We start from the raw sequence: 15,862 nt of genomic DNA on the forward strand, positions 1-15,862 counted from the left end.
CAGCAGCGCAAAGGGTCCTTTATGTAACTGAGAATTACACCTTACGCTTATGTCATCCACTAACGATACTGCACACTAAACTCATAATGATGACGGAATTAATTTAAAATCTGAGAATGAAACTCAAATGTTCTGAATTAAGTTTGGAACATTAAAAATTCTGTTTCATACACAGGATATTTCTATATTAAAACCAAATGCCTACGGTATTTAAGTTAAATAAATACAGAATGTCGTTGCATTTCATCTTCAAAGCACTTTCTAGACATCTATTAATTCAGTCTATCACCTCTATCACCCCTCCAGTCTGGTAGGAATTACCCTCTTATGGTCAAGGGTCTGCTCCAGCTCTATTGAAGTCAATGGAAATCTTTCCACTGCCTATAACCATAGTAATTCAAGAAAGAATCCAGGAGTTCTCACTCCCAGGTCATTGGTCTAACCACCAGATATGTCATGGGCTCTAGAGCATATAAGTTCTGCAAAATCATTTGAATAAAATATATCTGAGTCACCTAGTTACATTTTGAAACAAAATTCTTCTCAATCATTTGTGTGTCACACATACACATTTTTTTAATCTGGAATCTAATATCCATCTAGATACGACCCCAGGTGAGGATACATGAAATTTATTCTCATTAGAAAGAACGGCTTCACTACTGCTGAATCGCAAAGCCACAAGTAACAATATTACCCGTATCAAGTGTCAATTTCCAAAACCTCAGAATATTTATTACAGAGACACTCAAGCAGATTTGGTTTAAAATTTGACCTACCTTAAACTTTATGTTACCTATTGAGGAAAAAGTCTTATTTAGAAACGTGTATCGGTGGTGCAGGCAAAAAAAAAACAACCAAAAAAAAAAAAAAGAAAAAAAAAAAAAGGATGAGGTAGAGTGCAGAGAGATTTAAAAAAAAAAATAAAAAATTCACAGAGCAAGTGGGTGTTAGAATCAGATTAGAATTTAGAAGACTATTTCCAAATCTTCTGCTCAGACCAGGACTCCTTTTAAAAAGAGGATGACTTTGAAGAAATCTCAAGTTTAGTAGCTTGATTCACCCAGATTGTAATAAGCTTCTAAGACACCAAAATTCACTAGTCCCCTCTCCTACTTCATTCAGGGTTTCCCCACACCCCAACTCCAATGCTTTTATTAAAGCAGTATAGTATCTGAATTAAGTATCCACTCCTGAGACGTAAGAGCTATCCTGTGCGCACACATAAAACATGTCTACGGTGCTGGTGGTGATTATATTTGACACAAATTTTCTGGCTGGAGTATGGAGATCAATGTCTATCATGCTGACCAATACCGTCTCACTGTTTCCTTATACTCTCTAGTCAATTTGTATCCATCTGTTGTCTCTCATTATCTTAGATTGTGAGCTCTTGAGGGCATGGGCTCTCTTTGTTCTATATATGTACAGAGCCTAGCACAATGGGGTCCTGGTCCACAACTAGGGCTTCTAGGTGCTTCAATAATACAAATAAATAATAATAAAATACAATACATGTTGATTAATACATTTCATGCTTCCACCCTCTAGAAAGCCCTGGTAATGTACGTGCATCCCCTCATACACAAACCAAATCTTACTTGCAGACTACATTGTAACCATTCATCAGTAGTGTGATAGGGAGATAGTGTGTTCAAACCATAAACACATCTGCACTCACTATGGCCTTGTCTATATTACCCACCAGAACAGCGATCGAGCCAGCGGGGGGCAGGTGGGGGTGGGGGTGTCGATTTATCGTGTCTAGTCTAAATTGGCTGCTGAGCGCTCTCCTGTCGACTCCAGTACTCCACCAGAACGAGAAGTGCAAGCGGAGTTGACAGGAGAGCATCAGCTGTCGACCTACTGCAGTCAAGGCACCGCGGTAAGTAAATCTAAGTACATCGACTTGGGCTACGCTATTCATGTAGCTGAAGTTGTGTATCTTAGATTAATCCCGCACGGTGGTATAGATAACCCTATGAGGTTTCCTCCTCAGGGAAACCGAAGCTTAGCATGCAGCTCTGCTTGCACTACTTATGCATCAGTTTCATGTGTATTTTCAGGTTGCTGCACTAAGGTAGTTTCCATGCATCTTTTTCCAAATCGTGCATTTTAAAATGTATTGACAGGCATCAGTTGTGACCTGCTATTGTATATATTGGGTAAAAACCTCTCCCTCCTTTCTCACATCAATCACTGAAGAAATAGTACACAGGAGAAATGAAATCTTAGGTGAAGAAGAAGTAGAGAGTACTGCTGGGTAATTGTGAAGGGGCATTCACCCCACGCTGGTTTGTAAGGGGTTAATGAGCCCTAGGGAGGCTGTGCAAAAAGCAGCCAATAGGAGGGGGGGTCTGTGCAGAGCAGCCAATCAGGGCCTGGCAGGCCCATATAAGAAACGCTGCAGGGCAGAGCAGAGTCAGTAACTGCCTGGAGCTCAAGGAGGGACTATCAGGCTCCTAGCAAGAGGAAGGAGCGCCAGCACCCTGGACAGAGCAGAGCAGGGACCGAGGAAGCTAAAGAGAGCTTCTGGCTGGTCGCTAAGACTGGCACGCTGAGGCCCTGAGGTAAGGGTAAGGTGCTGGGGCCGCAGGAAAATGGCCCAGGGAAATGTACTGCGAGGTTGGAGGGGACACAAAGTGGCTACCATCTAGAGGGTCCCTGGGCCAGGACCTGGAGTAGTGAGTGGGTCCAGGTTTCTTCCCTCCCCACCCCCCGGCCGCCATGACAGGGTGACTGGACAACTGGACTGCAGTACTGGCCCCCCAGGAAGGGCAGAGAGCAGATTGTGGCATGACCAGAGAGCTGTGCCATGAATTAAATGCTGCAGACTTTGGAGTGATGTGGGTCCGGGAGCAGAAGTGATGGCGGGTGAGACACCACCAGGAATGGGCGTACCAACCTACAGAGCTGACCCCAAGACGACCAGTAGGAGCCCCGTCACAGTAATATTTAGAAATATCATGAACAGATCACATACATACAGTGCCTACACACAAAGTAGCTTTAGGCCTCTTTATGGCCTTCTCTCAACTCTATGGTTTTCATGCTAGAGAGAGGAACAAAACTTTATCCTTCACAGACACAGAGTGCATCATCCCTATAACATGTTCCATTCTTTACAGCCAAAAGCTTGCAAACCAGAGCATTCCAGTTGGCACCGGCACGAAGTGCTACCCCTGCACCAAATTAGTGTTAAGAACAAAAATATCAAGGTAACACTTACCAGCCTGTTCCAACGCTACCAGCATAGACTGCTCGATGAGATCTCGCTCAATGAAGCTGCGAAATTCCTCTGTGTACACGGTGAGATCGGGTAACTGGAAAGTGCAAATGGGCATCTCCAGCAGATGTTCACTGCTACCATTGCTGGAGACGTGGGAGCGGGCCAAAGAAACAATGGTGGAGCTAGCATGGGAAATGCCCCGAGAGAGACGTTTCTCTGAAGCAAGAAGAGAAGAAACATTAAGATGTGAAGATAAGGCCTATCTGTATTTCCTGGACCATTTTCCCTCGAAGTAAAAGCATTTTACATAGTCTTCAACTAGCATTTTAGTTTTGTGGCAAGAATCTGAAGTGCTTCAGCATATAGAATTGCCAAGCACTTCTAATTCCAAAAGGGAAGAAAGGAAAATAAAACTGGGTTGTGGATAAGGACCATAACCTACTCTTTAAACCACACTCTCTTGACTTTGTCCTAAGCTCCACTCCCATCTCTGCCCCTACATCAGCATGTGACTCTGGACAAGTCATTTCATTTCTCTGTGCCTCAATTTCCACATCCAACACTGAAGTTAAAGCGCTTATCAACCAGGAATTAAGGCTTAATTCATGAAAGTGCTTTGAGATGGAAAGTGTTACAGAAGTGCAAAGCAACTTCAGTGAAGTGATTCTCAGACTGCTCACAAACTGCCCGGACTGTACAGAGCTTCACTATCAGTTAACAGCAACCTAGACTAGTAGCCGGTAAGGAACAGCACTATTTTAAAAAACCCAGAAGGGGTTCCAGCTTGAAGATTAAAAAGAAGCAACATCTCTCTGCTCTGGATTGGGCACTCATACAGCTTGTTATCAAACCACCACTTGAAGACTGACTAGGCCCAGTTTCCGCGCTTCACTTCCAAAAAGCGAAAGCCAATGGAAGTGGATGGCAACATGGCTTTGTGCCACCTTTTGCAATCTGTGAGTTCTGGGCTGCTACAGGTGCTGAAACAGCCTCTGACGCAAGTGGGAATGGCCCCTAGTTGCTCAAATTCTGACTTTCAGTATCTCATCCTCGACTGTCTATGGACAGCAATGCAGCCCTGAATCCAGCAGCGCACCCTATGCTGAGGCTTGTAAGGAGTAGCTTAGGATCACTTCCAGCGGCCCTACATGTGTGTCTGCACCAGAGAAGTTTTCCCCTATCTAGATTCCATCCCCTATATTGCCAAAGCAGGGGATAGAATCTGTCCCACTATATTTTAAAAAGGTTTTCATTCTCCTTTGACACATGACTGAGCGCGAATACGATCCAGTCGAAAATCCATCTAGAAATATTGCTTTACCTTGAATCATGTCATCTTGCCGCTGGAGAGGTGGCCGCACTGGTCGAGCAGCTTCTTTTTCCAAGGATTTAAAGTTGTGCCCTTCATTGAAGGAATGCGGCAGGTTCCCAGCATGCACTTGCCTCAGCTGTTCAAAGTCACTCAGTGCTGCATTCACATCCCAGTTTTTACCTAGTTTGGAAAGTATAATGAAAACTCTCAGTATTAGGGAAGAAAGAAAGAGTTAAACCACTTTTGAAACATACGTCCCAGAGGAATGCCTTAAATGCAATTTATCAACCTTATCAAAACACAAATTCTAATCTGGAAACAAACCATGAAGACCATGTGACGGAAACAGCCAGCAAGCCTGAAGTTCAATAGTACTCATTGTATATGCTTAGGAGTAGAAGATGGAACAGGGGAAACCTCTAACAGTTTTTTCTATTTACGTCAATTTCACACTTTGAAAGATGCCTATTGTGTCTGTAAAACTACACTGACCTTCAAACTTCCTTCACATTCACCAAGCACTTCCTATGCAGACCAGTTGGTCAGCTGATTGAGGTCAGACTCAATGTTTTGTAAGCCTCTTCTACCGTATTTAAGAAATTTATTACAATGTAAGCACCAATTGCTCTCCAATAAAGCTAACAGCACACAGCTTTCCATTCATCATCCAATAGGAGACAAAACCAAAGTAAGAAAGCTTGAAGAGTTGCCAGCCACACTAGTTAGCAGGAACATAGGAAAATCAGATGTACTACTAACTGAGAATCCTGTGGCACCTTATACAGACGTTTTGGAGCATGAGCTTTCGTGGGTGAGTACCCACTTCCTCAGATGCATGCATCTCACATGCATCTGAGGAAGTGGGTACTCACCCACGAAAGCTCATGCTCCAAAACGTCTGTTAGTCTATAAGGTGCCACAGGATTCTTTGCTGCTTTTACAGATCCAGACTAACACGGCTACCCCTCTGATACTACTAACTGAGTGAGAAAATGTAGCTCAACAGCAAATTCAGAGGGATTGACTGTATCGTTAAAGTCCTCTTTATTTTAATACTATCCACCAATCTGAAAGGATCACAGATAAGATTTATCGATATAAAATTTACCATGTAAACCTTTCAGTACGCAATAAATTGACCGTTGAGAAACTATTGTCATTTTAGAGATAGAAAAAACAGATGCCACCAAGTGGGTTATTATGTATGTATGTATGTTGAATCTGCAATACTGAGGATTTATTAACCTATTTAGAATCTTAATACATTATTCATTTACTGCTTTAAAAACAAAGCCAACACATGCAGTACGTTCACTAAAAGGAAAATAGTTCAACTGTTGATTGTCCATGATCTATTATAAGCCAAATCAAAATAAGTTTCACAATATCTAATTTCCTAAGGCAAATATGTTTCTGAAGTGTTTAACTTCTTCTGAGAGATTTAATTGATAATGTTTAGTGACTGACTCTGCACAGCAATCTGCTTGGTAAATGATCACTTTTTTGAGTCAAGTTTTTTATTTAAAAAAGAACTAGCATCAGGAATTTACTGACCCATTAAAATCAAAATTTAAATTGCAATCACAAATCAAAATCTGCCTCACTGGCAAACATATAAACCCAACAATTTCTACTGTTACATTGCTCAAACTTCTGAGCTCCTGAAGCAATACACATCTGTGAATACTCAACTATTATTACAACTTCTGAATTTCTATATTAGCCAAACAATTCACCAAATGTCCCCCCCCCCATTTTCACAAATAAGACATTAAGTTTCTATAGAAGGATCTCATGGGGTGCCAGTTGTGAGGATTCTTAAGTATTCACAGATTTACAGTACGTTCTGCTTCCTAAAAGCAAAATCAATAGCTAGAACTAGTGTATTTTATTTTTTAAGTCGACTCAGCATCGAATGACTTCATTATTCTAAATGCAAGACAGAGACAGATACAGCCGTTCAGTGAAACTGCTGCCCAAACTAAGTTTTCACCAAATGTGTGTTATAAGATGCGGCTGTTGGTCAAACTTCCTTTATATTTAAAACAAGTGAATAAACTGTGAAGTCAGCTAAACTAGTATTAGCTCACAAAGTAATGCCCCTGCATAAAAACCCAAAATATGAGAGATCCTAGGGGCTTGTTTTTGGCTTCAAGTAGAAGCCGCAGGAACTCAGCACCTTTAAACAAGGCCTTACACGCATGCCCTGAAGATGAAACTGTAGCTCTCTCAGACTTAGGCCTTGTCTACGCTATCCGCTGGATTGACGGGCAGCGATCGATCCAGTGGGGGTCGATTTGATTTATCGTGTCTAGGATAAATCAACGGCAGAGCACTCTCCCGTCGACTTCGGTACTCCACCGGAACGAGAAGCGGAAGCAGAGTCAATGGGAGAGCACTCTGCTGTCGATTTACCGCAGCGAAGACACAGCGGTAAGTAGATCTAAGTACATCAACTTCAGCTACGCTATTCACGTAGCTGAAGTTGCATGTCTTAGATCGACCCCGCACGGTAGCGTAGACGAGCCCTTAAGGAGAAAGGCAGAGTAAAGGACCCTGTTCACAGACATACGTCTGTGGGGACTGAGACAGACAAGGTAGGTGAGGGTAATATCTGCTACTGGACCAACTTCTGCTGGTGGAAAGGACAAGCTTTCAAGCATCAGAGCTCTTCATATCTGGGGAAGGTAACCAGAGTGTCCAAGCTAAATTCAAGTTGGGATAGATTAAGCATAAGGGAATTCACACATGAAGGAGATCACTTTAAAAAAATCTGTTCCATTTCATATTTAGCTTTGATACTCTGGTTACCAACCCTACACTTGAAAAAGAGCTCTGTAAAGTTCAAAGCTTGTCCTTTCCGCCAGCAGAAGTTGGTCTAAAAAATTACCTCACCTACTTTGTCTCTCTGATATCCTTGGACCAACACAGCTACAACAACATTACAAATAAATATGTAGGTACTGTCAATTCAAGTCTTCCAGCCAATGATAGCTGCTAGATTAAAATACAAGGAGAGGAAGTCTGATATACATATAAACAGACTATAAAGGATTTTACAGATCAACACTAAACAACTTAAAAACTAAGACCAGCAACCACTAGATTGTTTATTGTAGAGTATCCTCTTACAAAAAATAGCCAGTTATCCTTAAATCACTGAGACTGCCTGAAATAATGGTTCAAATTTTCTGTCTGAATCAGATTAATACCCACAGAAACTATTATGAAAAGAAAGAGTCATGGTATTTCTGCTCAAAGCCTCATCTGCAGTTAGCAGCAATTAAATTGGGTTAACAGCATTCTTCAATATTGAGCCACTCCAAGTTTTAGGAAATAATTACTAAGTTTTAAAAAGTAACATTTAGAATTTAACCTGGAGGAGATAAGTGTGCTCATTTCTGTTACTACAATAATTCTGTTACCTACTACACCTCTACCCTGATATAACGTGACCCGATATAACACAAATTCAGATATAACACAGTAAAGCAGTGCTCCAGGGGGGCGGGTCTGCACACTCTGGCGGATCAAAGCAAGTTCGATATAACGTGGTAAGATTTTTTTGGCTCCCAAGGACAGCATTATATCAGGGTAGAGGTATACTGCATGAACAATTTTATATTCTGCTGCTACAAACTGCATTTCTCCTTTCTAAATAAAAGCCTGCATGAGAACTGATAAAACTTAGTTCTGCTACACAAGTGCCTGTTAGCCACCCCTAGATCAACTGCTCATGTTTTACTTTAAATTAATAGTTCAAGAACTAAAAAGGTGGCCAAATATACTGAAAAAATCTGAGACAAAAATTTACACCAACCCTGTATTCCATATGCTCACAATTGTAAGAACTTCACATACGTAATACATCACTACCATACAAACTGAGAGCAGATATGCTAACTTAATAGATCCTATACAAAAAACATTACAGCTCCTTCAGGTCATCCGCATTATACAATACAATGAATTGCTTAACATAAGTACATTTACACAACTCTACTCCAGACTCAAGTTTTATTATTGAAAAAGTACATTTTATCTTATGCATAAAATATTGAACTAGACAAGGATGGGAAGGAGCCAGATAAGGAAGCCAAGAAAAACTCTGATATTTTATATTATCTACAGGGTGTCCTACACACTCCCAGACTATTTGGAAGAGAGACAGTCATGCCACTAGTCTTTCAGACTGTAGCTGTCCCTAGGTTAGCAATGAAGTCATAGATTTAACCCCACCACAACACTGCCATTTTTAAACCACCACTAATATCAGATATTTATATAAATGAACTCTTACTATAACACATTAGTAAAGTAATTCAGAGAGAAGATGAGTGATGTAATATCTTTTATTAGACCCATTTAGTAAAAGATATTACCTCACACACCTTGCCTCTAATATCCTGGGCCCGAGACAGCTACAACAACACTGCATAAAGTAATTTTGGTAGACATGTAAATAAATATTGTAGAAACTAAATTTTGCATGCAGTTATTTTGGAGAAAAGGGTGCTCCACTGGGCACTACTGTTTAAATATTCTATTACAACTTAATATACATGTCTGTGAATGATAGTGCGCTATTTAAGTAGAGGCTATAGAAATTTTTCATTGAAAAGTGAGTGTGGTTTAAGTAGCTCACACCCATATGGTTTCTGAAAGCAAATGGCAACATGAATTAATCCAATTTCACACACAGACTGCATTGACATCTGAATAGACAGACTGAAAATAAAGGAGTGTTCCAGAGGTTAGAACTTCAGTGGAGACAAAAAGGAAATTCACTATGGACGTCTGAGATCTGTCAACTATTTCTGCAGAATATTTTGTTTCTGGAGGCCACAAAAAGAAAATCTAACAGTGCACACTAACTGGAAGACAAAAGAACTTAAAACATTAAGCATGGATGATCTTGCCAAATCTTGCCATATTTTCCAGATTCTTTATTTTTGTATTGAAATCCTTACACCTAAAACTTAAACACTAGGTCTTGCCAAGCAAAGTCATTTACGCTTAACAGCATTAGTAAAGTTAGATTCTAATCAAACTACAAAGCAGGTATAAAAAACTGTAGCTGTGTGTCTGGGTGTAGGAAAGGTAATAATTAAGATACAGGATAATGTGTAATCAGAGTCAGACAGCTTGAAATTAATATGTTCAGCTCCGTATAGTGGACACAAGCACATGGCTCTTTATGCACAAAAGAGGCCATACGGCATACTTTCAGCCTTCTTAAATTGTCACGGTTTAGGATAATTTAACTTTATAAAATATTTCTATTTCAAAAGAACACAGCAGAACCATAGGAATCCCCAACAAAATCAGCCTAGTTGCCTTGCCCGACCTCTCAAACATTGATTGGCAAATGCAATTAAATAAGGTTTTGTATTAAACAGACTGCACACTGCATAACATCTCACTAAGGTATCACCTTTCCTATTCATCCACACAGCTACAACTCTCATCACCTCGCATCTCGATTACGCAACATCCTTTCCCATGGTCTTGACAAATGCAATCTTGTTCCCATCATATCCATTCAGAATGCTGCTGCAAGGATAATTTTCCTACTCACCGCTTTAACTATGTCATTTTTCTCTTTGCATCCCGTCACTGGCTCCCTCTTCTCCATCATATCAAACATAATCTACCTGTCTTCACTTGGAAGGCCCTTCATGGCCTATTCCCAACCCTACATCTCTCTCATTCAGTATCAAAAAGTCAACTTCTATCTGGTCATCAACCTCCATCACTCGCTTGTTAAATATTCAAACAGGCAACCTCATGCTTTCTTCCATGCTACTCTTCACACTTGGGAGGAGTGCCTCAAACATCCACAGAACAAACTCATTTTCCTTCAAAAACTCATCTCAAAACTCTCCTTTGCTGCCATGCTGACAGAAAGACTGGACAATATTTAGATGGATTGTGTGCTGAAACCACAGTCTACAATGCTGACCCACATGGTCTTATTGCTTCCTTGTACTTCCCTGCTGGTCTCTCTGTACTCCTCTGTTATCTCATCTTATACTTAGATTGTAAACTCAGGGACTATTTTTGTTCTGTGTTCATACAGTGCCTAGCACCACTGATCCTGGGCTATGTCTGAGGCTCCTAGGCACTATGATAATGCAAATAAAAAAACAGAAGGCTGCAGTTGTTCTGCTAGTGTATTATGAAAATTAATTAAGATTACAGCTGTCAAAATAAATAATCACACAAGTATTGGAGTGGGAGAGAAAAATCCTAAAATACCTCTCCATCCCAAGCTCAAATATTTCCCCTGAAAGACAACATTCGAAATCCTTAAATGAAACAGTAACTTAAATTAGAAACCAGAAGACACAAACACACCACAAAACCCACACTCGACAGACTTCCTTCCAGACAATATTACCATCTGTAAACACAAAGTGAAATCCTGGCTCCAGTAAAGTAAATGGGAACTTTGCCCATCACCTAAAGTAATTTGAAGAGCAAAAGCTCTCTATATATGAATATGAGCCAATCCTCAGCCCTCGAGGGGCATTATCAAGGGGAAAAATGGGAGCTAAGAGGTGAAGCAATTTGCATCTACACTGACAACTTTTAAGACCTGTATATCATTACTGCTGTAGCTCCAAAGTGGTAGTAACCACAGAGACACTAGTGCAAGTTGGGTGTAGATGTTGTCTAAGTGGGATACATGGCAGCAGTAAAAATACTGGCAGCTGGTCCCATCATTGTTAGCACTAATAGTAAACTGACATGTCCCATTAAAGAACAAAAAAAGATGCATCCTAGCATCGTAACTTGATTATAACTTTAAAAAAAAAACACGCTGAAGTAGTACCTTCTCAAAACTGGAATTTTTACAATATCTATAGTTAAAGTTGACAGTGGTTGGGAGAAGACTTGCTCATTTTTCCCCTCAATACTCTGCTACTAGGTTGAAAGTGTTGATAAATATTAGATGGGAGACTGGACTGAAGTGTGATGTCATTTTAAACAGCTAAAATGATAAACACAGTTATTTTCATAACAAAGAGACGAATAACCTACACCAGCGGCTCTCAGTCTTTCTAGGTTACTATATCCCTTTCGGGAGTCTGATTTGTCTTTTGTACCCCTAGTTTCACCTCACTTAAAAACTACTTGCTTACAAAAATCAGACAAACATATCAAAAAAATGTGTCCCAGCGCACCATTACTAAAAAATTGCTTACTTTCTCATTTGTACCATATAATTATAAAATAAATCTACTGGAATATAAATACTGTGATAAACAAGGCATTGCCTGTATGAAATTTTAGTTTGTACTAACTTTGCTGGTGCTTTTTATGTAGTCTGCTGTAAAACTAGGCAAATCTCTAGATGAGTATACGAACCCCTGGAAGACCTCTGCGTACCTACAGGGGTTTGTGTACCCCTGATTAAGAACCACTGACCTACACTATGCTTCTATGAAAAAAAACAAAAATTACATGTTATCAAAACTGCAACACAGGCAAGAGCTAATATTCATACACTGATAAGAAATGTAGAATTAATTTAATGAGAAATAGCTGTTCCGAACTAGATTTTACAATTCAGATTGTATTTGCTTTGGGATCTGTATGTCTAAAAGCACAACACATCCCCACAGTTGTATACATTTTTGGAAGCTGCAATTTTTAGGCTAAAAAGCTGTCCAAGTACTAAATGCATGGACGATTACTAATCTGAGAGATGAGATAAGTTTACTGCATTTGTATAAAGTCTTAATCCAAGATCAAGGTTAGGGCAAAGTAATAGAGTAATAGCAGAAAAGTTTGCAAGTGAGTAGCTCAGAGGCAAAAAAGACAAGTGAAATTCACACCTTCACAACAGGATCACTCACAAAAAAGTATGAAATAGCCATATGGTAGAGTACACTGAAACTATACTAAAGGCTCTTTTCCCAGTACAATTTGTTCAAGCTTTAGAAAACACCTCTGATCAAAACGATTTTTTTAGCCCTTTAGATGGTTGCTTATGGCGTGCACCATGCAAGAACAAAAGGCATATTCCAACACTATACTCTTGTTTTATGAATTCTACCTCTAGCAATCATTTGAGGTTCATTACTGTAGCAGCACGGAACATGAGATCAAGCCAAGACTTCACTAACTGTGCTACAAAGGTAATCTTAATATGTGTAGTACTACCCCCACTGACAGCCTACCTGCCCCTCTTGACTCCTTTTTTCTATCCTTTGTACCAATACAAAACCTACTGAAGAATTAACTATTCCTACCCCATCACTCACTCTTTACCTTCAAGTAGGTCTCTGGCCAGTCCTGGCTCCGCCCCCGTTGAGCGAACAAAATCCGACAAGACGACATCCATATCCAGGGTCATGTGATCATGAACTCCTTGTAGGCGGTTGGAAACAGCTGGGACATAGATCAAAGCTTAGTCTTCAATCTAAGAATGAAATGTACACAGCTCATGTTACAAAGTATAAAATAATTAGCCTGGCAATGCAGGCTATGAGCAAACTGGGAAGTATCCAATAGCAGATGGTTCATTCTCATCTTTTAAAAACTAATTTTGTTTCAGGATTAGAGGTGGCTGCTTGCCTGACTGTTCACTAATTGATAGCGAATATGAATTATGTTGCTATTCCTGTTTCCTGGAACATAACTCTAGTTGTTTCAATATACCTAAATTATGTGACAGGAACCGTAATGGCTTGTGAGACCAGAACTTTTTAACTAAACCTAAATGAGATGTTATCCGAAACCAGAAACGGAGTGGCAAAGAATAGTCAGTGTACAGATAGGTGGCTTTACTAACAAAAGGAATATAAAAGCCGACTCACTTAAGAAAAGCCATTCCTTTAGTCAGTAGGACTTTTATTTCAAAACAGTAGACAAGCAGTTAGCAAAATAAATTAGTTTATCTAGAGAATTTGCGGAAAGGTTTTCTTATCTCGATATCTTTACTGAGAGCAGTTCATCCTTGACCTCTCATCTAGAGACATTCCTCTTCAAAGCATGTTTGTAATTCACAAGAAAAAAATTAGAAGAACCCGATTTTCATTACTAGATGCAGTCTGTAGAAAACAAACTAATTTTCAGGCTAAAAAATTATCCTACCTTTGAACTAGAATAGTTTACCAATCAAACTTTGTACTAGGCAGAAACCATTTCAGCATGCACTTGCTTTAAAAAACAAACCATTAATAAAGCTTTGAAATAGCCAGTGAACAGCTTTATTTGCAAAAACTTTCCATTCACATTTTTCAGTTACAAAATCCTCCAAGTCCACCTTGTAAAGACAGCAATGATGTACTTCAGGCTTGATGGAAATATGAATCAGCTTAGCAGCCTTTGCAATTTTCCATGCAAGACCTCTTTCTGCCTATAGTCACTACCCTCCTCAGTGAAAGGCCTCTGGAAAGAAGTATACCAAAAAAAGATCCTTCCAATGGCTATATCTCTTCCTATGAATCAAACAAACAAGCCAGTCCTAAAAATTTAAGTCCAGACGCAAGATTCATGTAATTTAAATGTAAGCAGTTCCAAAGATTTGAAAAATCATATGTAAGGTGTGCGCTCCTACTTATACATACAAATCCAGATTTGCTACGTTCCTCTAGGTAAAAAAATCAGAGTATGCATCCACAGCAAATATCCTGGAGAGATTAAGCAGCACTGCAGCTAAGGGGCTAGTTTCAAACCTCTATTTTCGGGGAATATAAACAATCTGAAATTTTCATTCTAAACTGAAACTTGGCACACAAATCAGAGCGGGGGGAAAAGTGCGTTTAAGATTGATTAAGATAAGATATTTCTCTACCAAGACAGACTAACCCATTTACCCTACCACATGTCAAAAGTTTCTAGGCCTATGAAAGATGAGAAAACTGCAAAATGGCATGAAGATCTCAAACTAACTAAAGTAAGCAAACAAGCAAGCATTAACTTTGAATTTTCTGTCTTTTTTGTTATCTTAATGTAATTGTGTGTTTGCTAATTACACATGAATTAACTTCACACATGGAAAAACCACAATATTTATCACCATTTCTTCAATTCCTGGACTGTCCTCATTTATAGGCTATAAAAATATTAGCATATGCAAGCATAAAGCAATTTTTTTGCTGGCAATATGTGGGGACCCTTGCTCTGGTTATGGTAATCAGGGATAGAAACGTCGCTACATTCTAGCTCTCAGTCACACACTCATATTCTTTACATGCCACCTAACCTCGGACAGATGCTATATTCCGTGTTTACACAGCTTTTAGATGAGAGCTTGTGTATTGCTGGAACCAAAGATAATCTCATATTTCCTTTTGATGGTTTCAGCAATTTCTTTAAAAAAGTTACATAGCAAAGCACTGACCTTTGAAATGTAGAAAAAATGTAGCAAAAAACAGCCTACACCCATTCACCCAGAGCATTTATAGTTGCTTAGAAAACTCCCTCATGCAAACGAACGTCAATATCTCAGAAGTGAAGCAGATGGAAAACTTCAGTTCCGAAGACACAGTAATGAACTTTAAGCAGACGAATTGCCAGGGTTTAAATGAAGAAACATCCGCACCCTCATTAGTTTTTGGGTTGTGTGTTTTTATGTAACACATCTACTTGCGGTTTCACCATCACTTTGGCTACAGGGAGGGAAAGCTGGAGCTGCACCATGCAGACTAGAGGTCACTATCTCATAATCCAGACAAAACTAGACCAAGGCCTTCGAAACTCTGTTTAGGAGAAGAGTATGCTTTCTACTCACCACACCAATGCCCAGTATTTTTACAACAAATACCTCCAAGAACTGAAGCACAAGCACACATGCTGGCCATAAAAGCGATAGCTCATACAGAGATTTAAAGGTCAGAAGGGACTGCTGTAGTCAACTAGTCTGACATCCTGTTTAGCACAGGCCATTGAATTTCACCCAGTAATTCCTACATCCAGTCCAATGACTGGTAGCTGAACTACAGCACATCACTAAATCAAGCCTGGATGTCTCTCTTAAAGATGTCAAGTGATGGAGAATCTACCATATCACTTAGTTAATTGTTTCAACAGTTAACTATCCTTACAATTAGAAATGCAAACTCTGATTTGAATTTGACTAGCTTCAACTTCCAATCATTGATCTTATTTCTTTAACTGCAAAATCATCTGATTGCTTCACAAGTGTAAATATATTCATCCTCGACACCTCCTGTGAAGCAGAGAACTACCCCACGTCCTTCTTTCCCAGCCCCCAATTTAACAGACAACCAAAGCACAGAGATTTGGTGGTTGATTCAAGGTGACAAGGGAAGCTTGCGGCAGATCTAGGATCTCCCGATTCCCAGCCA

General features: G+C 39.7%; 1 protein-coding gene across 1 annotated transcript in view; it reads right to left on the reverse strand.

The window, feature by feature from the left end:
* OTUD7B (OTU deubiquitinase 7B) overlaps window positions 1-15,862 on the reverse strand; it is a 73,256-nt gene that overhangs the window by 28,115 nt on the left and 29,279 nt on the right. Inside the window, exons 2-4 of the mRNA XM_030542065.1 lie at window positions 12,819-12,969; window positions 4,551-4,721; window positions 3,230-3,445 (exon numbers count right to left, since the gene is read on the reverse strand). Of these exons, the coding sequence (XP_030397925.1) occupies window positions 3,230-3,445; window positions 4,551-4,721; window positions 12,819-12,903 (472 nt within the window). The 5' untranslated portion in view covers window positions 12,904-12,969. The remainder of the gene's footprint in view (window positions 1-3,229; window positions 3,446-4,550; window positions 4,722-12,818; window positions 12,970-15,862) is intronic.

The sequence above is a fragment of the Gopherus evgoodei genome, chromosome 24, assembly GCF_007399415.2.
Source record: "Gopherus evgoodei ecotype Sinaloan lineage chromosome 24, rGopEvg1_v1.p, whole genome shotgun sequence".
NCBI classification, from domain to species: domain Eukaryota; kingdom Metazoa; phylum Chordata; order Testudines; family Testudinidae; genus Gopherus; species Gopherus evgoodei.